This window comes from Phoca vitulina, unplaced genomic scaffold, assembly GCF_004348235.1.
Source record: "Phoca vitulina isolate PV1807 unplaced genomic scaffold, GSC_HSeal_1.0 scaffold1, whole genome shotgun sequence".
In the NCBI taxonomy this organism is placed as follows: domain Eukaryota; kingdom Metazoa; phylum Chordata; class Mammalia; order Carnivora; family Phocidae; genus Phoca; species Phoca vitulina.
The window spans coordinates 57,469,780-57,497,184 of NW_022589704.1; the positions used below are offsets into that span (position 1 = coordinate 57,469,780).

The 27,405-nt window shown below is 38.5% G+C and overlaps 1 protein-coding gene across 2 annotated transcripts in view; it reads left to right on the top strand.

Moving 5' to 3' along the window:
• The first annotated feature begins 3,208 nt into the window (after positions 1–3,208).
• The window catches only part of GPR155 (G protein-coupled receptor 155), a 43,150-nt gene continuing 18,953 nt past the window's right edge, over positions 3,209–27,405 (top strand). The window contains exons 1-10 of one of the 2 annotated variants that reach the window (XM_032407800.1): positions 3,209–3,415; positions 7,583–8,079; positions 15,475–15,874; positions 17,621–17,786; positions 18,668–18,823; positions 20,824–20,907; positions 21,495–21,612; positions 25,510–25,594; positions 25,683–25,773; positions 26,972–27,182. In XM_032407800.1, coding sequence (XP_032263691.1) covers positions 7,614–8,079; positions 15,475–15,874; positions 17,621–17,786; positions 18,668–18,823; positions 20,824–20,907; positions 21,495–21,612; positions 25,510–25,594; positions 25,683–25,773; positions 26,972–27,182 — 1,777 coding nt within the window. In that variant the 5' untranslated portion in view covers positions 3,209–3,415; positions 7,583–7,613. The remainder of the gene's footprint in view (positions 3,416–7,582; positions 8,080–15,474; positions 15,875–17,620; positions 17,787–18,667; positions 18,824–20,823; positions 20,908–21,494; positions 21,613–25,509; positions 25,595–25,682; positions 25,774–26,971; positions 27,183–27,405) is intronic. The other variant, XM_032407792.1, reaches the window with a different exon arrangement.

A 27,405-nucleotide genomic window follows, 5' to 3' on the forward strand; every position in this document is an offset into this window, starting at 1 on the left:
GATAAAATGTTAATTATACATTATTAAATTTAAAAGGTTAGGGACGCCTGGGTGGCTCAGTCAGTTAAGCATCTGCCTTTGGCTCAGGTCATGATCCCGGGGTCCTGGGATTGAGTCCGGCGTCTGGCTCCTTGCTCAGCGGGGAGCCTGCTTCTTCCCTCCGCCTGCCACTCCCCCTGCTTGTGCTCTCTTTCTGACAAATAAATAAAATGTTTTTAAAAAATAAAATTTAAAAGGTTATTAAAAACCATGTATATAAAAAGTCATATGTATTATATGATCCTATTTTTCTTTAATAATCTACATATGCATAGAAAAAAGATACATACATAGTAAAATGTTAACAGAAGTTATCTTAGTTATCTGTAGGTGTTGTGACTTTCACTTTCTTCATTCCTTTTTCTATTATCTGAATATTTTATAATTATTATTACTTTCATAATCAGAAAAAAACCCAAACATTAGAACTACTTCATTTTGGAAAAAAAGTACAATTCACCAGGAATCTACATCATACCACACTGCCTCAGCATATACCTACATGACCCTTGCCATTATACAAACCACTTGGTTTATTCCTCCTGTCAGTCCTGACCAGCTGGAATTGAGGGAAATGAGGGTATCAGTGTGTATGAAGGTACAGGTCCTGTTATTTACAAGTGGAAGTTAAGATTAATATACAGTTTTTCTCCATTAGTTTGAATAACTTTTAGCTTTTCTTCCCTTTTTTCAGTTAATAATATATGTAGATCAGCATCTCACAGCCTGATTAGCAGATATGATAGTGAAATTAAATGGTTTTCTTATGGCATTCACCAGTAATTATCTAAGAATGACTTTTTAACGAGGTCTTTCATCTCTGTATCCACTTTGTTCCTAGAATTTCCCCCCACAACCTGCTCTTCTCAGAAAACTTATCCACTCCATACAGATATCTCCAATCTCATCTTTAGCTCTATTCTTTCTCTCTCTTGAGCTTCTGTTTTCTTTCTAGGTGTCTATCAGAAATCTCTATTTACATGTGCTGATACCTTCAGGAGCAGTTAGTTCACAGGAGAGTGAGCACTTATATTCCCAATGTCTTGCACCAACTAGTTGGGTGTTCTTAGATCAACTGCTGAATCTCCAGGACCTCAGATGGAGAGGATGATGACAACTCCTTCAGAAAATGAGACTGAGGGGCACGTGGGTGGCTCAGTTGGTTAAGCTTCTGCCAGGGTCCTAGGATCAAACCCCACATCAGGCTCCCTGCTCAGCAGGGAGTCTGCTTCTCCCTCTCTCTCTGCCCCTCTTCCCGGCTCATTCTCTCCCTCTCTCAAATGGATGAATAAAATCTTTAAAAAAAGAGAGAGACTGAACTAGATAATTTCTCAAGGTTTTAGATTTTAGACCTAAAATCAAATTCATTATTTTCTTCTTGTAACTGCTTCTCTCATTTGAAATATTTCTTCCTTTCATCTTCAGCTAATAGAATGATAGAAAATAATGGGACTTTAGAACTAGGAAGACTGTTAGAGGCTGTCTAGCTCAATTCCTTTTCCTTGCTGTAATGGAGTAAGGACTTCAGTTCATTATCTCCTTCCTCTTCTTTGGCCCTATCAGTAATCCAGTCCCATCAGCTCTTCTTTTGTAATGTCTCTCAGGCTGTTTCCACTTTTTTCATTATCATCACTCCAAAGTACATATATCTTCATTTCCTAGTGTCTAGGTTCTTCCCAAAGTCATGTGCTTTTCTTACCTCCAGTCTTCTTTTCAACTAATCCTGGGAAAGCTTCCAGATTGCATATCCAAAAACAATGTAATCATTACAACACATTCCCGTCAAAACATATTTAATGGTTTTACTGTGGTCAGAGGATAAGGCAAGGCCCTATTCTAAGACTAACCTAAAGAACCTCCTAGAGGCTGACCTTAACTTACCTTTCCAGGTATATCTTCATGTATTCTCCTAAAAGTCAAAACTCAGTTAAGTATTTATTTAATTGAACGAAGTCTTCATATTTTCTAAACAGAAATCCTTTTTAGCCTTGAGATAATATACTCAGATTAAAAAAAAAAAGTAGCCAGATTCAAGGGGAAAAAAAGAAGGCAGTTAAGAGTGAAGATGGAGAACAAAGGTGAAGTGAGAACAGGAATAGAATGCATGACTTTTCTATAGTTTGTTTCTGCTCATTTTTCTTCTGCTTAGTTTTCAGAACCTTTAACCTTAGCTTACTGTGATTTTTCAAGCCATACATTTTTTGTATCTTTGCACAAAAACTACTAAGATGATAGGAAGACATCTGAAGTTGCCAGACCACCGCCCCAAAAAAAGTTGGATGCAAGGCAAATTAGAGGCTTTACAAAGGACAGATGCCTGTGGAGATATTAAGTGGAATCATATCATAAATATCTTAAAATCGAAATAATTTTGATTCTGAAAGACTAATACAAATACCGAGTTTCTTCGGGTTTCAAAATGGAGCTCTATATTTGGGACCCCTTCATTTCAAGCTCAGGAAGTTTTCCACCAATTTAACAAATTTCTTCTCAGTACACTGACGGGATAAACATGTAGTTTCCCCGACAACAGAGACACAAGTAGTCAGGGACTAAGCGCTTATTCTATCCAAATCAAGCACCGTGCCAAAGCTTTATAGACACTTTAGTCCCTGATTTAGGAAGGTCAAGGTCATACTGCCTTGGGCAAGGAGGAAGGCAGGATTCTGGCCCAGATCTGATTTTTAAACTCTGTGCTATAAAACGACTAGTCAAACCCACATATGAAATTAGCGGATCACAAGGGGTTGGGCGTTAGGCAGAAAAACGAGAGGCTTCCGCATCTGAATTTAGGGCGAGGAAAACGAGACTGGAAACGTCCCCACAGCAGCAGCCATTTTGCAAAAGCTCGGCAGCCGGAAGTCGCGCCGCCGGAGTCTCGCTGCTGAGCGGCTCGGAGCCGGCGGCGCGGGGGCGGAGCCGGTGACCGTGTGTCCCCCACATCTTGACGCCGAGGGCGGGACAGAGGACCGTGCGGCTCGGAGCCTCGCGGCGGGGGCGGAGCCTGAGGTGGGGCCGAGGACGTGCGCTCGGAGGCTCGAGGCGGGGGGCGGGGCCTCAAGGCGGGACGAGGGGCCGTGAAGCTTGGACGTTCCCAGGGCGGGGCAGCTTGAAGACTCGAGGCCGGGGGCGGGGCCTCAAGGCGGGGCGGGGCGGGGCGGGGCCGCGCGGCCGGCGCGGGGAGGAGCTGACCTGACCACAGTACTCCTGCACCTCACTTTCTCGGAACGTGACAGAGCTGCTACAGTCGGCCGCCAGCAGCCCGCAGCTCTCGGTGAAGAGGGCTGGGGTGGGAGATGACGGTGATTTCCTCCCTGCTTAGTCCATCACGAGCATCGACTCCTTTCTCGCGGCCCCGGGGCTGCAGACGTAGCAGGTGAGATGGGGCCCTGGGGCGCGGACCTGCCCCGCCCTGACTCGGCCTTGCGTACCCTTCGCGCCCCCATCCCCGCCCCTCGGGTCTGGGCAGGTGGGCAGTGCCCCGCCCTTGGCACCCCGGCGTGCAGTCCGCTGCCTGCGCCTGCCCCGCTTTTAGGACCTCCGGAAGACTTAACGTAGGGGAAGGGACCACTTGTCCCCTCCAGTGACAGAACTGTCATACCCCGGTTTGAGGAGCGCCTCATTGCTCGTACGTCCATGCTGTCATTCTCGGACTCTTCCTTTTATCCCGAGGGGCTGGCCTCAGTATCTGCCCTCCTGGGAGCTTTTGCCCGGGTACCTGGAGCGCTGCACCAAATTTTCTTCCTTACCCCTTTTTGGAGCATGTCAGATACCATGATGTTGTGATTCCCATGCCCTGGGGAAGCTGAGAGACCAACTTTTTATCCCAGGCACAGACCCCAGTCTGCTGTCTGCCCAGGCTTTGGGTGGCAGCTGGTCTCTGGGCAGCCTGCTCCCTTAAGGACTCTCCACATCCTTATCTTAGAGGGCCAAAGTCTGTCCCTGCTGACAAGGGAAGAGGCGGTGCTCAGCGCTCCCCACCCTAGGTCTCTAGGGAGGACATTTGGTCCTCTGCAAGTAGGTGGGAGTGGGCGGATGGTGTGATGTTGATGTTGAAGAGTGCTTTAATAGTATCATACTATGTCACGATTTTCCCACAGGATAATGGATATTGGGTGTTTCAAAGCTTTCTCTTTGAAATATATCCGAACCCTCTGCCCCATTTTCATTAGCAATGGTAGTTGTTTGTTTCAGTGGTTCCTTCATGTTATCTCAACCAACTATCAGTGGCTAGAAGGGAGTTGTATATAGCATTTCTCCACTCCTCACCCCAGTGAGTGGCCAGTGAGCAGTCTTTTACCGTGATAGGTCAACTTGTTTGTTCTGTTAGGAACCCTTGTTTTTAATGAGATGAAAAGACTGGATGCAATTTTTTTACAAAAACTTCCATTGCTGTGGTTCCTGTTCATTTTCAAAGAATGCTTTAAAAAGCATATACTCTTCCCATTGGGGGGGGGGGGAATGGATGAGAAACCTTTGTAAGTGCTTTTTCAGTTGTTTCAACCTTCCCTCTATTACCAAGTATTGCTTTTATAATGTTGAGGAACACTAAAAGTATCTTCCTGAGAAAGGGCAGATTACTTTTCAAAGTTTTTCTCTTAATTTTTTACTAACTTAGAGTTAATCCTGGGCAGTGCTACAACTATTTGACCATCACCTTGATGAAAATTAAGATCTCTCCCTTCCCTGGTAAAAACGACTTAAGATCAAACTGAATTAAATTGAACTCCTCTTAGTTGTTTGGTATGAAACAAAAGCTGGTAACCTATGACCCATCCCATCTCTCTATTTTAGGTGGAGAATCTTTAATACCACGTTTGAAGAAGGGGCAAAAGACAATGAATTATATTTAATTTGTTACCATTCTCATTATGACCACACTCCTAATAGCAGTTGCTACCATTTCTTAAAGACCTACTCTGTGAAAAGCTGTGTATGAGGTCTCCAATCCTCACAATAGACCTTCAAGGAGGTTTTTACTCTCATTTTATAGTTGAAGAAGCTGAGGTTCAGAGGGGATATTTAACTTGCCCAAAGAGTTGATAAGTTATAAGTCCCCAAACTGGGTTCAGGTCTATTTGACTCTTTTCAGTGAACTACCACTATTTTAGTTAAAACTGTTGGTTAAAAAATTATTGTAATACATTGATTTGTGAGTGTGGTACAAATAAGGGGTAGTGAGCAGTATGAGTTACTAATATTCCAGGCAAACAAATATGGGGTACTTTAAAGAAATAACATAAGGCTGGACAAGTTTATCACCTTATTCTTTAGCATTGCCTTTTCAAGTCCGTACCTGTTAGGGGCTCCAAATGTTTAACACCCTTGTTTATCAGCTCCTTACTTCAAATAATGGTACCTATCCCAACCATTAGCTTTCCCAGGATATAATTTGATGCTTATTTGGTAAACTTCAAGTATGTGATTATTCTAGTTTTGTGTATATTAACCACTCCTATCTAATCCTGGTAGAAAAATACTTGTCCTGATCCAGATTAACTGTAAGGTTTTTAAATGGTTCAGTTTATACGAGGGTAGCACAGAGAAAATTATCATGTCCACACCCCGTGTATCAGTTGTTGCTGGTCTCTGGCCTGCTGAGTCTTTATTATGTCATGTGGGTGTTTGAAAACTTACCCATTGGCATTGTAAATTTCAGGAATCATGGGCATTTTTACTTTCTACCTTATATAAGGCCACTTTAGATGGTCAACCCAGAATAATCACTTAGAAATTGGCAGTTGTCACCATATTAATTTCAAGTTACTAATTAAAGCTGATTAGTTGCAAAGTTGCCCAAACCTCATATTCATTGTGTCCCTGGCAGCAAGAAGGGAGTCTGATAAGTATTGTAATGCTAGCATAAAATATTTTCTTGCTCTAGCATTTTCTGAACATCTTTAGAACATTTTACAACACATTTTGTGTTCTTAAACATTTATGAACAGCTTTAGGACATTTTAGAACACACCTTGTGGTCTTGGGCCTGTTGCTATAGTGAAAAACTTAGAATACTTTATCATTCAGGAAGAAAAGTTTTCTGTCCATGACCTAGATAGTTCCTAAAGGAGAACATTGATCCACTAAAAGGTGAAAGGTTTAAGAGCAGATTAGTATTTTAGTCATTCATCATTACATAATTAATTATATAATATACACACACGTATGTGTATATATATGTAAACTCTAACATATCTATTAGTGCCTCCTGTGTGTCAGGCACTGTGCTAGGTGTTAGGGATACAACAGTGAGCAAAAACATGCAGAGTCCCTACTTCTGTGGCACTTAAGGTCTAGTGAAAGAGATAGACATAAATCAAATAGTCACTCTAATGCATAGTATAATTACAAACTGAGAAAAGTAGCCTACAGGTAAGGAACATGATTCTATTTAAGAAAGACCTAGCTATGGGGTTAGTGAAGCCTTATGTGGTAAAACAACTCCTGACCTATATGATTTAGAGGGTGAATAGATGTTATTATATAGACAGTGGCAAGTAGAGAAGAGAACATTTTACACTGAACTGCATGTACAAAGTCCCTGTGACACAAAGGGACTATGGGGCATTCAAGAAGGCAAATATATGAGACCACTCTAAATGGAGCTAAGGGTAGCCTGGTGGGATGCCATCATTTTTTCTTTCATTCTCTTTTATGGGCTACCAAAAGTTGTATTTAACTGTTGTTAAGTGATTACTTTGTGCCGGGTGTGATTATAAGGACTTGAATAATCTCAAGTCCCAGTGAGGTAGGTATTATTATTGCCATTTCACAGATGAGGAAAGTTACTGGATAAAGTTGCTATGTGATAGGGGCGCCTGGGTGGCTCAGTCGTTAAGCGTCTGCTTTCGGCTCAGGTCATGATCCCAGGGTTCTGGGATCGAGCCCCGCGTCGGGCTCCCTGCTCCGCGGGAAGCCTGCTTCTCCCTCTCCGGCTCCCCCTGCTTGTGTTCCCTCTCTCGCTGTCTCTCTCTCTGTCAAAAAATAAATAAAAATCTTTAAAAAAATAAATAAATAAAAATAAAAAATAAAGTTGCTGTGTGATAGTCTACTAAACGCTTCTTCCTGTCCTCTACTCAGGTATGACCACAGGCTAGACAGGACTCTCCTATCTGGTATGTAGTCTTGAGCACTGAAATTTCCAGAGAATTTGGATGCAGGTGGACATTCAGGAGAGGCTCTCTGGGCCCCATGCTCTTACCCACTAGGTGGAGCTCAAGTTTGGATCATGGGAGAGAGCCAGGGGGTATCCCTGCAACTGTCATATTTGTGGATCTTATTTTATTCATGTCTGATACTGAAAATAGAAGAGCAACATAAATGTTTTGGGCTGACCCACCTTTGAGAGTAAAGAGGTTATTGTTAGCAAACACTCTCACCCTTTCTTTTTCATTGTATTTTTCTCTGGTGGTTGTTGAAGAAAGTATATGTATTTATTTGGCCACTTGATAAGTCTAGGTTTGCCAGTGTACAGTGTATGCTTTCAACTAGAATTCTTCTCATTGTTGATTGTCACACTGAATCTTTCTTCCTTTCTTTCCAGAGATCTGGTTGGAGTTGGAGGGTGAAAGAAAATGGATTCTTTTTCTGATTTACCTGCAGAGAACTTAACCATTGCAGTCAATATGACCAAGACTTTGTCCTCAACAGTAATGAATAGATTTAATTCCACTAATGACCCACCTTCAATGTCAATAACAAGGCTTTTTCCAGCCTTACTAGAATGTTTTGGCATAGTCCTTTGTGGCTACATAGCAGGAAGAGCCAATGTCATAACATCAACACAGGCCAAAGGACTAGGAAATTTTGTCTCCAGATTTGCACTTCCAGCTTTATTATTCAAAAATATGGTTGTACTTAATTTTTCCAATGTGGATTGGTCTTTCCTATATAGTATCTTGATTGCCAAAGCTTCTGTATTTTTCATTGTATGTGTATTAACCTTTTTGGTTGCCAGTCCTGACAGTCGATTTAGCAAAGCTGGACTATTCCCTATTTTTGCTACACAAAGTAATGACTTTGCATTGGGATATCCTATAGGTAAGTTATTTTTTATTTTTCAAGTTTTTAAAAAATTCAGGTGTTTTATGAAGTAGCAAAATTTAATCCTTTAATTTATTTAGACATTTGTTAGTGATAGATATTTACTTATATCTAAAAAAATTCTTTTGGGGCACCTGGCTGGCTCAGTTGGTAAAGCATGTGGCTCTTGACCTTGGGGCCCGTGAATTCGAGCCCCATATTGGGGGTAGAGTTTACTTAAAAAAAAAAAATCACAAGCCTCATTCCAAATCTCTGTACTCTGTACCACCCCACAATGCCTACCCCCAAAAGTGAATAACTCTTAAAAAAAAATTAAAATTAAAAAAATCTCTCATATTTTTTCTAAAATATTTCTTACCTTAGGATGAATTCTATTTTTTCCTCAACTTCAGAGTTTGAAGCTCTTTCAAATGTCGACCTAAAATAAATAGTCATACCTAAATAAACTTTATAAATCATCTTTCTAATATATTCTTTTTCTTCTCAGCAATCACACGAAAGAAGTTCAGGTTCCAGAAGGGATCAGATTCTGATTTAAATTATATAAGAAAGATAGACATATGTCTGTATAAAAATAGTTATTAAATGTTAGCAGTGGAAATTTATGAATGACTTTTTTTCCTCCCTCATTTTTCTTACCATCTAGAATATATATTGTTTTACATTAAATCTTGTTGTTGAGCTTATTATTCAAAATGTCAGTGTACTTCAGTTGAAGTTAATTTCTTGTGTAAGAATGAAAATATTGAGGGCTTTTTACCTTTTCAACATTTCCTTCTTAACCTTTCCAACTCTTTAAGCAGCCTAATTTTATGTTTCTATGTGTGTTTTCCTGATAAAACATACCAATTTGGGATGTTGAGCTATCTTGAACGTATTCTTTTTTCCAGAACACCCTAAGTACATAACTACTTAGTAGCTACTTTTTATATTTTTATTTTTAAATTAAAGTTTATGCTGTGCTTTGACCATGTATCATGATGTGAGGACCTGAATATTATGGACATAGTCATACATTCATTCACTCCTTCATAGGGACCTGTTACATACCAATGATTGTGCTACCTGCTGGGAATACACCTGTCAACAAAGTTCTCATACATATTGACTTCCATTTTAATGTGAAAATAAAATAAACATTAAAATAATATCAGGTAATGACAAGGACCATAAAAATAAAGTTGTATAGAGGGCTAGGAATGAGGAGGTACTATTTGATGTAGGGGGTCAATAAAGGCCTCTCTGATGGTATATCTTCTGAGCAGAGACTGAAAGAAATTTATTGAAGTGGACAACTGGAAACTACCATTAACTTTCAGATTCCTTATTCAGTAGTTTTAAAACTCTTCCCCCCCCCCCCCCCCCGACTGAAACTGTTAATTATTTCACCTCTGGCACCAAAAGGATTCTACTGTGTATACTTTTCCTTTTTCTCCTCCTTTGACCCTCCTCCATCTTGCTTACCAGAAATGGAGCTAAATCTTAGAAATTAAATAACTCTGAGTGAAGCAGGTTTATGAGAGAGGAAAAACTGGGCTCTTAGATGACTGAACTATAAATAGTAACTGTAAAGGTGTTCCTTTAAGGTTATTGAATTTTAAAATTAAGAATGAACCAAGCATTTAAATAAAGACTTTGGCAATAAAAGACTTTGGAAATAAAAGTCCATCTCCTCGGGAGCATTAGTAATGTAAATTTGTGAAGGTATTTATGGCATAAAGACCTTATAAGTGGCTCAGTATCATAGTGTTAAGTATTTAACAAATATTACATTATCTTAATTTAGGCTAAACTATATATAGTTTCATGTTCTCATAGATTAGTAAGTCCACAACTAAACAGAACTAACATTTGTAACTTTATACTTTATAGAGTATTTTCTTATAGATATACTTATCTGAGGTAGGACAGATATTTTTAATCCTCATTTTCAAATAAGGAGAGTGGCTTACAGAGATTTAATTGTCTATCCCAGGTCACACAGCTAATGTGACTGAGATCCAAACCTAGGTCTTTTGGTTCTAAATCCTAGGCATTCTCTTATGCCACACAGTTATGTAACATGCCCATTTAATCTTTACAAGACCTAACTAGCCTGTAACCCATTAATAGCAGAGCGAATCAAAGATTTTTTTTATCTTTATATTATTCTAAAGGTATTCCATAAAATGAGTAGCAGTGGAAAAAGACCTATTAGATGAGCTTACGCATTTTCATGTTAAGGCAGAATCTCCAAATCAAAAATGTAGTCAGCTATTTTCATCACTGTTTTTTTTTAATGTCCCACCTTGGATCACTGAAACTGGTAATAATCATGTTCCCAGCAGTGTGCTAGTCCAATTTCCCTGATGATTATCCTTGTAAATTTTGAGTTGTCATTTTTTGTTTTTAAATTACAAATAATTTAAGAGCTCTTGTAGTATTAGGTTGTAGACAATAACCTTACCAGAAACCAACAGTATATGCAAAAGTGCTTTCTCACATATCTGCAGATTGGAAGGTGTGGTACAGAGCTGTAGGGCTGTGTATCTGCTCCGATGAGCTTATTTATTATTGCTGCCCATGCCCATCTGCCTTCTGGGCTTTCTCGGGATGAACAGAGAAGACTGTGTCTCTAGAGAGAAGACCCTTTCTTTCTGTTTGTTATGTGATGTCTCCCAGGAATTCCCACTCTCTTGTTAACAGATAAGCGTCATAGCTTATGAGAAATGTCCTTTTTAAGACTGCTTTTGTTCCAAAATATCAGTCCAATATACGGGTGACTTGGGAGAAGGCAGATAAGTTAATGAATAAAGAAAAAAGACATTCATTTTTCCTTTTTCTCTATATTATGCCAATTATAACAGCCTATGAACTTATGTTAAAATGATTTATCTATATTCAAGTAGCAGAATGCTACAGTGCATTTAACAGACTAATAGAGAAGCTCGCTATTTTTTAGAGCAATTCTTTTCAAAGGTAACTTTAAGAAATACGAGTTCAAGAAGAAACCAAGAATCTACCAAGGTGAAATGTTGATTTCAGAAAACCAGAGTGGTTCCCTACCTCTGTCATTAAAAGATACTAATAAGGCATATTTAAGTCCTATAATTTATTCTTCAAACAATGCTGATAGCATAAGTACCCTGACTAATCATAATTATGTTCTAGTGCTTGAGCTGTAAACAGAAAGGAAATGAAGCATTTAACTATATGCCATTAAATAATAGAATGATCATGTCTGGGTCTTTGTGTTGTTTGCTAGGGATTGAAGCCCGGCAGGAATCAAAATAGGAGGCGCAGTGGGTGGCTAATTTTGTCTTTTAGTTCCTCATAGTAGGATTCTCTCCTCCCCCCAAGAGCTTTATTTGTAAGTGTTAATTAATTAGAACTTAATAGTTGATATAATCATTATAAATCTAATTTGTTAGTATAGGTCACTGCTTTCATATATGTCTTTCATATTTGAAAAACCATCTTTTGATTGGTAATTAAAGCACTGCCAATTCATAGATAAATATTGTAACTTTAATTATGCAAACGAGTGGCAGAAGTGGATTGAAATTTCCACATTAAACCCTGTTCTTCTTGTGATTTGACCATTATTTACTTATTCCCAATTTTTGCTCTCCCACTAGATTGTACCTTTTTTACCTTCATATACCTGTTCACCTGACTCAAAATGCCCTACTAGTAACCTGCTTTATAAATATTCAGAATGCGAAAAAAGAAAAAAAAAGGGTATAAAAAGAAACAAGTCTAAGAGAGAACAATTAGATATAAATTGCTGTGTGTTACAAAATACATTTTTACTTTGAAAACTTTGACATTCATTGATGTGCTAATTGCATTCAGCAAGTATTTTCAGATTTGCTCAGCCCTGTGCTGGGGCCTGGGGGCTCTGAAGTGATGCCTTCAAGGAACTTAGAATGGGATGAGGGAGCACTAATAGGAAACAAGGCGCCAGAGCCATCCAGAGGCAAGGAGGTCCATGACAGAGATTGAAGACTGGGGGGAAGCATTGGTACCTGAGACAGGCCTTAAACTGTAGGCAAGGTTTAGGTAAGAAAAGAGAGACTTCAAGAAGTTGGGGAATGATGATCAGCATGTCGAACTCGTAATTATGAACCCTGTGTTAGTCCGGTGTAACAGTGATATTAAACTGACTGCTGGAGGCTTTGCCCTAAGGAATAGTGAGAGATGAACTGAGTAAGGGACCCATTGCAGAGACTGGACTGTGAATGTCAAAAAAGCAGCTTTATAGCTGTTCTTGTGGGAGGTGAGAACGGTGGGAAAATCAGAAGTTTTGAAGGTTCAGATTTAGATGATATTGTCAGCAGTGAATAAAATGGATCAAGGGAGTGGTCAAGAAAAACCAAAAGAATATAAGTTGGTCAACACATTAATCCAATTTTGAGATTTTTGACTAGTGGTTCAAGAGGAGAAAAAAGAAAAGATCTGGCGAAAGAAGAGAGGACTTGGTGGTGGGTTAGCCATAGATAATAAAAGACTGCTGCTCAAATTTGCATTGAGCTTTTAAAATAATCTAAAGTCCATTTTCAGATGGTGATTAAGTGCTAGAGTGCCGGGAAAGTAAATTTCTGGAAAAAGGCATTAACCTAAGGGGCTTTGTGAGCTTAAAGTCGTCAAAGGAAACACCTTATGCATTTTATTTTGGCCACTTGGGAAAATTCTTGAACTCAGATTGAAAACACAAGGCTTTTCCAAAATATATTCTCTATTTTAAAAATTGAGTGGTGGGCAGGTATGGAAGCCTTTCTCTTAGAGATGGAATATCTGATCAGAAGGAGCGGAGCGGTCTAGAAATAGTTATCAAAAGTGATGCTTTTTTTTTTTACTTAAAAGATGAAACCTTATGAAACATGAAAGAAAACCACTAAGAGATACAGAGCTCGTATATCTAATTTGGAAGTCAGTGGAAAGAATTTGTGAAATTTTATGTAATCAAATATGTTGTGTTTAGCCTCTGCTTCATTTCAGGGATATTATAGACCCCTGTATGTGCTTAGCTGAAAAAAAAAGGGAATGGAATCCTACACAAAAGTAGGTTTTAGCTAATGAGAACCAGGTAGACTTCTAAAGGTTATATAATCTAGTTACATAACTTTAACAGGACATGTGCATGACATTAACTGAACTTATGTATCCTGAGTAAGTAAACAAATATATTTTCCTACCTGTGTAACTTTATCTTAATGTAAATTGAGAAATCTAATCTTTTACATTTTTTCACATGATTGCCTCTGTCTTTGCAGTGACTGTGGCTGTTCTTTTTTTTGTTTTGTTTTTAATCTTTCTTTCTCAGCCTCCAATCATCTATGAATTGTCCTTTGTATGTATTAGGTTGAATTTTGAAACTCATTGCCAAGAATGTGCCTGGAGACCAGGTTGCTTACTCCAAGGCTCCAAGTTGCTCTGATCAACCCAAGACCAGGCCACCAACTGTCATGTCCACCAACAAACAGCTAGAAATCTAATCCAACCCACCTACCCGCCTTCCAAGGAGACTTATTTTATGACTGGTTAGGTTCTAAAGTCATCATGTATGGTCACATCCTCGAAAAGTTCCTTAAGTCACCCACAAAATACAGCACACATACTTTGTGTATATCGTACCATTTCTCATAGTCTAACACAGCCAGATTTTTTTCTCTAGCATTGTTTTTCTTCAGTGAACAAGTGAAGTATTTAGTTTGCATTTGGGAACATGCCTTATGGGGGCAAAAAATGAATCTTGTGTTTTCCTAAGAGAGTGTAGTTGAATTTGTGTTAGCTAAATGTGCACTGACATGACTCTACTGTATTCCACTCCCAAACATTCCTTAGATCCACCTTTTCATTCCTAATTCTTCAGCATCTTCACTGGGTCTTCCTAAAGGCATTCATTCCTTCTCATTCCCCTCAAATGGAGGCTGTTTATTTTCTCTTCACCTGCATCCTGCATATAGACTGAGCTGGCCTGCTCATAGCCACCTCGTACCTGTACCTCTGTGAGGACCATTATTCTCTGCTCTTTTGTAGGAACTGCTTCTTTGGGGTTCATACTGCCTACCTAGTCTGTTCATCCTCATTGCTGTCATCTGCTGACCTCATTCTGATCATTCCTCCTCATTTCGTGAAGACTTTAATATCTGACTCATTGTCATCTTCTTGACCCCCAAGTTTTGCCATTATCTTTTTTTTTTTTTTAAAGATTTTATATTTTTATTTGACAGAGAGTACAAGCAGGGGGAGGGGCAGGCAGAGGGAGAGGGAAAAGCAGGCAGAGGGAGAGGGAGAAGGAGGCTCCCCACTGAGCAGGGAGCCCGACACTGGGGCTCAATCCCAGGAGCCTGGGATCATGACCTGAGCCAAAGGCAGATGCTTAACCCACTGAGCCACCCAGGTGCCCCTGCCATTAGCTTGTTTGACTTTAGCATCCATGTGAACTACCCATTAAATCCTCTCCCTTCTCAGTCCCTGACTTCTCCAACTCCAGTGATGTTTTCCTCTACTCCCTTTCAGCCACCAACTCCCACGACTCATCCTGGACCTAGGCATCTGAGAAATATTAAGCGCAATAGTTCAACTATCTGACTTACTCTGAACTCCTGACCTTCCGACTACTCATCATTTTTGGACTTCGGAGGGACCTCCAGTGCCTGACTCCTCTGCTTTTTATCTGAGAGCCACCTGCCATCTTCACTTCTTTTCCATGATAGATTGGACTCTATCCCTTCAGTGCTCATTATTTCATTCATTGTCTCCTACTCTCTCCTCCACCCCTGTAGTGTGGCTTTGGTTCCCCACTCCAGTGAAACCTCTCTCAAGGGAATCAAACCACCTTGTTGCTATTACTACTTAAATGTTTAATTCCTTACTAGATTTGTATTTGGAATTTTAAGAATTCTACAATTCTGCCCTTTTTTTGAGACTAGTCTTAGCCTCTACATAGTAAAAATCAGTGGGTTTCACAAACAATATATTTTTTAAAGATTTTATTTATTTAAGAGAGAAGGAGAGAGAGGAGGGGGGAGGAGCAGAGGAAGAAGCAGACTCCCTGCTGAGTGGGGATCCTGCCATGGGGCTCTATCCTCTAAGACCCTGTGATCATGACCTGAGCCGAAGTCAGATGCTTAACTGACTGAGCCACCCAGGCACCCCTCACTAACAATTTTTTAAAGTTGATTATCATTTTATAGGCTAAATATCATTTAATATAATGTGCTTTTCTTCCTTATAAGCTTTATTACTAAAATTTACTTTTCCAAAGTAGGCTAATGAGGTCATTGTGCACTATTTATATTAATTTACAGTATGTTATAATTAAGTATGAAAAACATTATGTACATAATTTATTAATGCATTTCCGTGGTAATCATTTTTAAAGCAGTTTTAATTTGTGTTTTGCAGTTGAAGCTTTATATCAAACTACATACCCGGAATATCTCCAGTACATTTACTTGGTGGCGCCCATATCTCTTATGATGTTGAACCCTATAGGATTTATCTTCTGTGAAATCCAGAAGTGGAAAGACACTCAAAATGCTTCTCAAAACAAAGTGAAAATTGTAGGACTTGGACTTCTGCGTGTATTACAGAATCCAATAGTATTTATGGTTTTCATTGGTATTGCCTTCAATTTTATTCTTGATCAGAAGGTGCCCGTATATATGGAAAATTTTCTTGATGGACTTGCAAATTCTTTCTCTGGAGCAGCTCTATTTTATCTGGGTCTTACAATGGTGGGAAAAATAAAGAAACTGAAGAAGTCAGCATTTGTTGTACTAATTCTTCTCATCACAGCTAAACTGTAAGTTTCATTTATTTAACTTGGGGACTATACTTTGTGAAAGCCTTATTTAGCCAGTTCATTAGATGTGTCTGCAACTATTTTCTCCTTTAAGTAATCTGATAGTAATACTCCCTCCTAACTGAGTAGTTGTGATTTAAAGGAAAATGTGATGTTGGTATATTGTAGAAGGTTATTGCCTTATTCTGTGTAGGTTATTCTTTCCATTTTACTGCCAGAAGATAAAGACGATTGGTTTCCCCTTAACTTTTATATAATTTTACTTAATATCTCCTAATGTCCCAGTGTGATCATATTTTTAAAGGAAATTTTATAGGATTTCTGACTTTTCCAAATCTTTTAAAACCCTATTGGTCATGATGAAAACAATAATTTTGAATGAAGCTTTTTTTCATGAATTTGGGGAAAATATTCTGTAATTCAGTGGGTGATTGAACTTCCTAAATAGGAAAGTCCATGCAAATGATTATTACCAACTATCTAATCCTAGCCTATCAGATAAAGTTTTTATTAGTTCCTTAGTTAACAGTTCTTCAGCTTGCTTAGTTCATTAGCCATAGAGTTATACTTCATGGTGTAGGTGACATAATTTTACTGTGACACTACCCCAAGGCACTTGGGGCATACTTAACTATTGAAATTAGTTCTTGTATAGGCAGTTAAATTCATGAAAGCGGTGCAATATGAAATAGTGTCTATATTTTCAAAATAATAAAAATGAATATAACTTTTAAAAATTATTTATGGTGTGGTGTTATGTTCGTTGGAAACAAAGTATTAAGTATTGCCGCAGTAATAAATATGGTTCTAATGTTAATAGTATTGTCAACCTCAACTTACAAGTAGTATTTGAATATTCTCATTTTAAAAATGTTTTTTCTTAAAAAAAATCTTTTTTCTGTGTCTTTGATCCCTATTAGATGTTTTAATCTATTTTTTAAATTAAAAAATACAGATAAGAGCAGTTTTTTATTCCGTACTAGAGCATATCTCTAGGTGCTACTATGACAATGTTACCAACCCTGGCCTTGTTCTTTTTAAAGGAAAGCTTCATTAGCTCAGCTTCCCTTATATGCTCTTTCTATGGAATCCTCAAGGATTTGTTTAATAATTGACTCTCCAGCAGGTCTGGATTTCACTACTTTTCTGCTCTAGCTTGGTTGTTTCAATTCCTCTGCCAAACCCTTGTCTTTACAGTGATGAAGAGGTAATTGTAAGATGCCCTGTTTTTCTACTGGCTTTCAGAATCTGATCGAGCTGCACTGTTATCAACACCTGAACCATTTAAACCCCAAATCATAATAAAGATCAGGGGTTCTTTCCAAAAAGAAGTTTAGTAATTTTCTTGAAAAAAAGGTTTGCTCAGATTATCAATCTTTTTTTTTTCTTTTAACATTTCAATTTTCTAGTAGAGGAAACAGGAAACAGCAACTACAGTTATAACTTTTAAACATTTTTTTGAGAGAAAATGATTTGTAGAACCAAAGCTGAGTTTTTTTCCTCCGAATCCCTGATGTTGAAAGCATTTTTTTAGAATATTGTTACACCTAAGTGGCTCCAAGTTGAATTCTTGATTCTTTCAAAATGTTCACAAGTAGGCATGCAGAGAATAGGTGCATGCAAATAGATATACCTTCTGGGCAGGAGAAGAAGAATAACCTACTGCCAAGTTCAATAGAACAATCGCCCCCTTGGGGACCGGCGTACTTTGATATCAAGTGAATGACCCATTTCTTGTTTTTTCAGCCTGGTGCTGCCACTTTTGTGCAGAGAAATGGTGGAACTCTTGGACAAGGGCGACAGTGTAGTGAACCATACAAGTTTATCAAATTATGCATTTTTGTATGGTGTCTTTCCTGTAGCACCAGGAGTGGCTATCTTTGCAACACAGTTCAACATGGAAGTAGAGATTGTATGTATATACTACTTTCTAAGTTCGATTGTATGGTTAGTAGAAAAATGAAATTTTAAAACACAGAGATCAGCCTTCTTTTATGAGAATTTGATAGGTGAAAGCTACTTCATTGTAAATAAGGAAGCATCATAGTTATTTAATCTGGGGTCTTTTCCCAAGTCATCACTTTTTTCATTAGTCTTTTTTAGTTTTAAATATTTTATTGTTGTACTTCTGCTGAAACCTAAGGGTTATTTATAGAATGGTAACTTTTGAAATTTTGGATAAAAAAAATCTGTTTCATTCACTGTTAATTCACCAGATGCAAAACACCACATAATCAATTGCAGTAAATAGCTAAAATCAATTAACACCAAATTGTTAACAGTGTCTAAGCATATTGCACATGTTATCTATAGCATTAAATGTTTTTGAAATATAACCTGAAGGAACTAAGTTGTTTAACAAAGGTTAGTTCCGTTATTTAATCTGTAAAATGTTTACCTGGTCATTTTTTTTTCAAATTGATTTTATTGCCCCGTATTTTATGAAATAGTGTGGAAGGAAACTGGTCATCAGTTTAATTAGATCATTAATATGGTTTACTTTCTAGAACCTAAGATAACCATCAGCTTGGGATGTTTAGTTCTGGTTATGTGCAAATGTTAATTGAGCGTAGAGTGGAAGAGGAGCCAAAGGAACTTAACTGTGTTTTCTTTTAAGGACTCTCAGAAAGGGGGAATATAGTATTAGAGAACATGCTGGAATTTATGGTGTCTTTTTCCTGACTCTTGCTTTCATTTTAGAATGCCTTAGTGTGCTGTGGCTATTTAAAATTTAGGGGTCATTGTTTAATTGAGACTATGGCCCTTTTCTCAATTTGATTTCATTTTTTGCAGATAACCTCAGGGATGGTAATAAGCACATTTGTGTCTGCACCAATCATGTACGTTTCTGCCTGGTTACTAACCTTTCCCACTATGGACCCTAAGCCATTGGCGTATGCCATCCAGAATGTTAGTTTTGATATAAGTATTATCAGCCTTGTCTCCTTGGTAAGTACGTTTCACTGTAAATATGAATGAAAACCACAGAATGAGTTTGAAAATAGCTTGGTAACAGAAAGTTAGGGATTTAAAAATCTATTTTAAAAATCTCTTATGCAATAGAGAAAGCTAAAGCCTGCCCATAAAATGTAAAATTGTGTCTTTCCTTTTGAAAGTTAGGGTCGTGGAGCAGACAAGGCATGAGATTTAGTCAGACCTGGATTGGCTTTTAGCGCTATCACAAACTAGCTGTATGTCTCAGCCTTTCTAAGCTCCAGTTTTCTCAGCTAGGACATAAAGATACAAATTTTACCTATTTCCATGGGTTTTTTTAAGGATTACATATGACAATATATGTGAAAAGCATCTGCAAATGGCAAATCACTCCACGAATACTATTAGTATTAGCTAATTGTAGAATCATGGGGTCGGGAGGGATGTCCAACCACCCATTTAATGCTACTGAAGCTTTCTGGAGGAAAAAAAAAAAGAGAGAGAAATCTAGTTCAAATTAAATACTTAAACATTTGACAACTAGAGTATCTTGTAGCTCAACTTGCTTATGGAATTCAAGCAGTATTCTGGCTGGGAAAAAAAAAAAACAACTTTTACTGTTAAAAGAAGGAGGCAGGGGTGAACATGTATATGGACAACAAATAAATGTGTAATTAATGTAATTTTTAGGAAATTTCACTTCTGTTACATATTCTTAAAATTTGTGCTCTTTGATAAGAGGACAGTCTAGGGAGAGAGATGATATAAATTTTGATTGATAGGGTGGGAAGAAGAAAGAAGGAAATCACCCAGCATACTTAGCTGGCCACTTTAGAGGGAGAATAGAAACCCAATCCTTATAAATAAGAGGAATGCAAGGCAATTCGTCTTAAGGTGGGCTATCTGCATTGTTTGAAGTAAGACTGCCTGGAATTGAGATACCGCATGAGCCAATGGTGGAATCAAAAGAAGAAAACTTAGAAGAATGCACTGTAACTGCATCTCCCGCTAAAGATCTTTTCCTGAATAGTTGACTGTGAGCCTGTGTCCTACCCCACCCAAGGTAGGGGAAGTTAGAACATGGCCTTGATCAAGGCATTAGTCCTTAAAGACCCTGTCATTTTTTTTAAAGATTTTATTTATTTATTTGTCAGAGAGAGAGAGAGAGAGCAAGCGAGCACAAGCAGGGGGAGCGGCAAGCAGAGGGAGAAGCACACTCCCCGCGGAGCAGGGAGCCGGATGTGGGACTCGATCCCAGGACGCTGGGATCATGACCTGAACTGAAGGCAGACGCTTAATTGACTGAGCTACCCAGGCGTCCCAACCCTGTCATTTTTGAAGAGTTAATTTACGATAGGATCTCTCCATGCTTTGATTTCCCCAAAATATAAATGACATATAATTATTAGTTTCAGGAGTACATCGTAGTTATTCGATGTACAGTATGCATTTTATACATTTTGAAATGATCCCCATGATAAGCCCAGGTACCATTTGTCACGAATCGAAGTTGTTACAATGTTACTGACCATGTTCCCTATGCTGTACATTACATCCCCAGAACATACTTGTTTTATAATTGTACTTCTCAGTCCGCCTCTTCTGTTTCACCTGCCACCCAGCTCCTCCCCTTTCTGGTGACCAGCAGTTTGCTGTATCTATGAGTCTGTTTCTGTTTTGCTTTGTTTGTTCATTTGCTTTGTTATTCGGACTCCACATAGAAGTGAAATCACATATATATAGTATTTGTGTTTCTCTGACTTATTTCGCTTAGCATGATACCTGCTAGGTCCATCCATGTTATTGCATCTCCGTGCTATTTATTGTTCTTTGGGTATGGTAATTTACCTTAATACTCTTTGGGGAACTAGGCAGATTAAAGTAAATAAAATACTGGAATTTCTTTCTGAACCAAGATAAAGAGAATCCTTTAAAGAAGCTAATCAATGAATTATTTGATAAGTAGTTATGAAGGTTAAGGAGCCTGAATAACTTTTGAACTTTTTGTCTTTAAGATCTGGTCTCTGGCTATTCTTCTTTTGAGTAAGAAATATAAACAGCTCCCTCATATGCTTACAACTAATTTACTCATCGCTCAGGTGAGTAAACATACAGATACTTAGAACTATGCTTTTTTCATTGATTATTCTACTATAGAGGAGAAAATTATGTGGCTGGGTTTTCCCAGTTATAAAGTCGAAAGTATTTTTTACCAATTGCAATCCATTACAACTTGATTACCATTAATTTATCCCTAACTTATTATACACCACCATAGGTCTTGAACTGTATAAAGTTGAGGCTAATAGTGGCGTTCAGGGATAATTTTGCATTTTTTGATAGAAATAACTGAATCACTAAAAATTGAACTCTCTCACAATCTTATTCTTTTAGTGAAATCTTCGCATGTCTCAAGTTATAATGGGAAGAGGTTTAGCATTTTTTTACGTAAACCATTACTAAATATAGGGTTAGTATTTAAAATGCTGTTTGTTTCAGTTGAATATGTGCACTGGTAAAGACTATAAGAAGGGCTTTTATCCTAAAACTTGAAGTTTTGGAATAGCTAGCATGATACTTACTCAGCAGTAATTTAAAATGAATAATTACAATGAATTTGCCATGAATAAAACAGTTGTCTGATTCCCATGAATATGACTGACTTTGTTAATAATTTTTTCTGCAGTCTATTGTCTGTGCCGGAATGATGATCTGGAATTTCGTTAAAGAAAAAAATTTTGTTGGACAAATTCTGGTGTTTGTTTTATTGTACAGCTCCCTCTATAGTACCTACCTGTGGACAGGTAAGATGGATCATGAATGGAAACTTAGGTCTCCCATCGTGAGAAGCTATTTGAAGGCTCATAACCCAGGACTAATGCATCCTCTCAGGCCCTTGTGCTCACTAGACAGGCAGTGTGCAAAGCCAAGTTCCGTTTCCACGGTATAGAGAAATAGTACTCTATTTCTGCCCAGATGCAGGGGCTTTCCAGTCACATGGGTCTTTTTCCTTGGAATCTTTGGCTCTTGGCCACGGTCAGCACAGCTCCCTTTTGGAAACAGCAAGAGATCAGGTACTAGAGGCAAGTGGAGAAAGGAGGGAGAGAATGGCAGAGATGTATGAGGCATGTGAGGTATGTCCCAGAGCTCACTATCAGAGTGCAGCTGAACTGAGTGAAGAATTCTGTCTCTGCCTCCAGCAGATAGCTTAACTTTTGCCATCTCAGTTTCCTCATCTGTGAGACTAGGTTATCACACCTTACAGACTTATTTGAGAACTAAATGAGATACGGGTATTTATGCCTGGTGTGCGGTAGGCAGTCAACAACAAGAACTATATTACTAAACAGCAAGGGAAGTGGTTATAGGAGAACAAGAAAACTAAGGAATAAAAGGGTATGGAAATACAAGAGTACCCAGTAAGAAAGACTATTTCTCATTTCAACTGGCTCCAAAAAAGACATTCAAATATTTTAGCATATTGTCATTTTGAAGTATAGTGTTTAATTTGGACGCGTACATTCTGCTTGCGAAATGTTCTGTGTGGCTGTTTTGCATTCATACCACAAATGTGAACCTATGCAATGGCACATAAAAGGAAACTGTAGCATGGTAGGGCTGGTTATAACCATTGTTAGGAGGCAGGTGTCAGGAAGTGGCTTCGAGGGACAAGCCTTTGATTTCATGCCTTCAAGATCAAAAGCAGGGCTCATCTAAGTCAATAGCCTTTTGAAGTGAAGCAACAATGTGGTGAGGAATTATAGAATGAAAAATTCAGTGCAAACAGGAGAAGGTGTGTGCTTATTAAAGGCATGCATCTGTAACCAAACCAACATGAGTTCGCTCCTTGGTGAGCCACAGGTAGAAACTACACCAAGTGAGTTGTTGCACAAAGGAAACTTTATTTGCTGCAAATAAGGAGATCATGGGGAATAACTTCCAAAACTGTGACTCCCTGAGCAAGGGTGAGTGGGTTCCTTTTGTCTACGGTTAGGGTGAATATTTAGATAGGGAAGCCTTGTCATCGTATGTGTCAAGGAGGGCATCAGGTCACACATGCACCTTAAGGAGATGTGCCTGTTGGTCATCCCAGAGGTCACTCCATGGTCCATCTGCACAGGTGCGAGTTGGGGATTTTGCTCAAACTGGTCTGGGTGGCCTGGGCCACCTGTTGCTTCCTCCATTGCTTGAGGGGTAGTTTCGATTTGCATCATGCGATGTTATGCCTGTGGGGTCCTTTGCCTAAGTTAAGCTGGAAAGAAGAACTTAAGGAAAAATGTGGGACAAAGTTATATGGGTACAGGCAGATGAGCAGTAAAGGTCAGATCTTGGGATCTAGCTAGTGACACATCTTGGGTAGCATTAGAGTTTTCAGGAAATATCAAGTAAAAGGGCCTGAAGACTTTTTTTTTCCAGATACAGATGGACAATTTGATCTCCAATACTAGGTTTATTAAGGCTAATTAATAGGAGAGCAGCAAATAGATCAGTGTATCAAAAATCCCCAAGTGTTCCAGAGACCTTGTTCTGAATTCCTGGATCCCAGTGAAGGTGTCCTTTAACCGTGAGATTATTATGCTGTAACAGAATTTTAGACCTAAAATGTCATTTTAAATCATGCTATTCAGCCATTTTCAGTTTCACTCATTTGCATACCATCTTCACAATTTTTGCCGTATCTGCATGCCACTTGTCCTTTTTTTGTTTTTCCTTAAAATTCACTCACTTTTTTTACTTAAATAAATTGAGCCTTATATTAATAAAATCCCAGGTTTCGTGTGCTAGTTTTTCACATACATGTTAAAATAAATACAAAACTAGTCAAAAAATTTCACCCTTATACCACCTATAGTCCCTTACACTTTGGAAACACTGGTGTAGTGTAAGTTCTTTATTTTTCAAATGAGTTCAGTGAGACCCAAAGAGTTTAACTGATTCAAGCAGGAACTCTCACGGCTTCCGCCAGCAACCCAAGAGAGACCCAGGGCTAGCCTGAGCCTGTTTGTATATCAGTCTTTGCATAAGGCAAGAATGATGTCCTTTAGAACTTCAAAGAGTGCCCTCACTACCATAACAGTTGGCACACTGTTGTGTACCTTTTTTCCCTGGCACTTTGAAAACCTAGAACTATAGAGTGCACAAATGTTTTTAGGAAGGAGCAGTGGTATTAAAGTACCTCTTGAGCTTGAGTACGGTGTGGGTGCCCTGGAAAGAGCCGCCATGTTCATTTGTATGATCCTAGCACAGTGTTACTTAATCTGTACAATGTTAGGTCTGGGTATGAGTTCCTTATCTATAGCCAATATACAGCTTTAAAACCTAAGCAGATTCACAGATGAGAGTCCCAATTACAAACTCCGTAATTCTAATTAGCAACATAAATGACATGACAAAGGATCTTGTTTTGCTAATCTGAATCACAACTTGAAATGTGAAATGGAACTCATTTCTCTGGTTAGGATTTTTTTTTAGCGTGGCTTGCCTTTACTTTCATGTGTGGGCTTATGACCTGGTTCATCTCACTGCTTTTCTCTCTTCAGACTGACTACCACAGAACCTTCACTTGGACCATGTGTTGTGATATTTGGCCTTCACTTGGCTCAAACTTAATGTTAAACCAAATGTTAGCTCTGAGATCATGAGACAGTGCTTTGGTTATAAGATGGGCATCTAGATGATTATCACTGAAAATATACCAAATACGGGGCGCCTGGGTGGCTCAGTCGTTAAGCGTCTGCTTTCGGCTCAGGTCATGATCCCAGAGTCCTGGGATCAAGCCCCGTGTCGGGCTCCCTGCTCGGCAGGGAGCCTGCTTCTCCCTCTCCCACTCCCCCTGCTTGTGTTCCCTCTCTCACTGTGTCTCTCTCTCTGTCAAATAAATAAATAAATAAAATCTTTACATAAAAAAAAGAAAGAAAATATACCAAATAGGCTTAAAATTTCTCACAGAAATTTCTAGATCCCGCAGAATATGTCTTAAGAACCCTACGGGGTCCATGGATCTGAGCTTTAGAAACAGATAGAGTTTGTAGTCCTGCTCTGCCCTCTGCTGGCTATGTGGCTTGGGCAAACCCTTGCGTCCATATCTATAAAATGAAGGTGTTAATTTAAAACAGTAATCTCCTCCAACTCTGAAGTTCTAAGATTCTGTAACTATGTAGGATTTATTAAATAGGATGTTACTTGTATAAATAATTGGGTTTAAGAAAGAAGGAACGCTCAAGAGTTTTAAAACATTTGTTTTTGTATTAAGTTCACATTATATTTGTATTAAGTTCTGTCCTTTAGACTTGGGGCATTTTCCAAAAATTAAACCTGGGTAAGAATTGCCTATACTTTCTTTGCACCAGCAGAGTGAAGGTATTTTTATTTTTAGACTTGTTTGGTATCCAGTTAAAATTTTTTCTTAACAAATATATAGATTCCGAATACCAGTCAAAAGAATAAGCTGATTTGGGCTTTTGAAAATTTCTTCATATATAAAACAAGATTTGAGTAAAGAAATAACACAGGAGGGAAAAAACGAATGATTTTGAGACAAACTTGCTTCAAAATATTGGGGACAGTATTTATTTAGAAAGAGTAAATTCTAGGGCCTAAACCACAGACTACCATTGAAATAAGCTTGGTTAAAGTTCTATGAGGTCTGACCAACATCGAGAGTAATTATCTACCTTTCAATTTCTGTTTCATGTTCTTAGGCCTTCTGGCAATTTCTTTGTTTCTTTTGAAAAAGAGAGGGAGTGTACAAATTCCTGTTGGAATCATCATAATATCTGGCTGGGGGTAAGTTGATAGTTTTCTGCTTGCTTACATGTTTCCATATACACGGTTACTATTCATCCTCTCGTTCTTTCTCTAAACCTTATTACAGAATTCCTGCTCTCCTTGTTGGTGTTCTTCTGATAACTGGAAAACATAGTGGAGATAGCATTGACTCAGCCTTCTTTTATGGAAAGGAGCAGGTAAGAAGAGGTTACAGTTCTGTTCTTGGGAACGTCTCTTTTTCGCTTGTTCCTGTGTTTTGCTATACTTACATTAAAGTTATTTTGAAAATCTATTCCAATTTACTGCATATCCCACTGGTGGTCCTATATCACTTTAAGTCACAACTCAAACTGTGGTAAAGATTTTATAGGTCTACATCCGTTTTTATTTTTTTATTTTTAAAGATTTTATTTATTTATTTGACAGAGAGAGCGAGAGAGCACAAGCAGGGGGAGCAGTAGAAGGAGAGGGAGAAGCAGGCTTCTCGCTGAGCAGGGAACCCAATGCGGGGCTCCATCCCAGGTCCCCGAGCCGAAGGCAGATGCCCAACCATCTGAGCCACCCAGGCGCCCCTACATCCATTTTTAGCTAAGGATTTCCAAATGCTCGAAACTTACTGGGTCTTTTTAAACTCACTTATGAATTATGTTTCCTCTACTGGAGGAAAGAGTGATTAATTTAAAGCTATTTAATAAGTTAGCAGTAATAATAAAAACCATGTTCTTGACTTTCAATCCTATTATAAATATAAATTTCAGAACAGTAAGTATCTGGGGAAAAAGGTGCTTGAGAAGCAATAGTGTATCTGCTGATCAGAATTCTCTAGGGTTAGGACCCAAGGATGTGTGTTTAAAACAAACCAACCAACCTTCAAAAGATTTTGATTTCTTATCCTCTTTTTTCTGTTTTGTAATTTTGAATTTTATTGGGTTGTGAGAATAAATAAGATTACACATATAAAAGACTTCGACTAGCGCTGGCATTTGTTAGTATTCAATTAGTAGTAGCCAGAATTATTTATGGTTAGTATTATTACCATAACAGAGTCTCTCATTGAAGTACGCTTGAATTACGGATTAAAGCAAGCAAACACTTTGAAATAAAAAAGGTCTGTAAGCAGTCATTTAGCTTCCTTATAGAGGAAACCAGTGACATTGATGGATAGTGAAAGAAGCATCTAGAAATCTTAGGATTCCAAGCAAATCCTAATTTCTCCTCAAGTAACTTACTCCCTTTCATATTCTTACTCTTTTTTGAAAACCACTGTTCTAGAGCATTTATAGCTGTGGAGATATTGCATTTCCCACCAAACAAAAGTTCCCTTCAGCTACTCTACTAAGATGATCAAGCTGGGACTGTGAAACATGGCCTAATGTCTCTTTGCACTTTTGGCAGATGATCATCACAGCAGTCACCCTGTTCTGCAGCATCACGATAGCTGGCATATCACTCATGTGTATGAACCACACCACCCAAGCAGGACGCTATGAAGGTTTCGACCAGTCTCAGAACCACAAAGCAGCAGAGCCTGGGAACGCCGCTTTTGAGGAGAGTCCAGTGCCAGCAAATGAACCAGAACCTTTTACAAGTTCTATCCCAGAAACAAGTATGATCCTGACATATAAAGAAACTCCTACGTGTCCGTAGAGCATGTATCCTAAATGTTTTGCTTCAGGGACATTTCTTGAACTATATCTTGACTATCATGTGTGTTTGTCAAATGAGGGACTTGAATAATAGTCAATAATAGAAAGAGCCTGTGAGTTCTTCATTAGAGTCACATTTATAAATCTTTTATGAGGATAATCTTATGTTAAGTCCTAAAACTT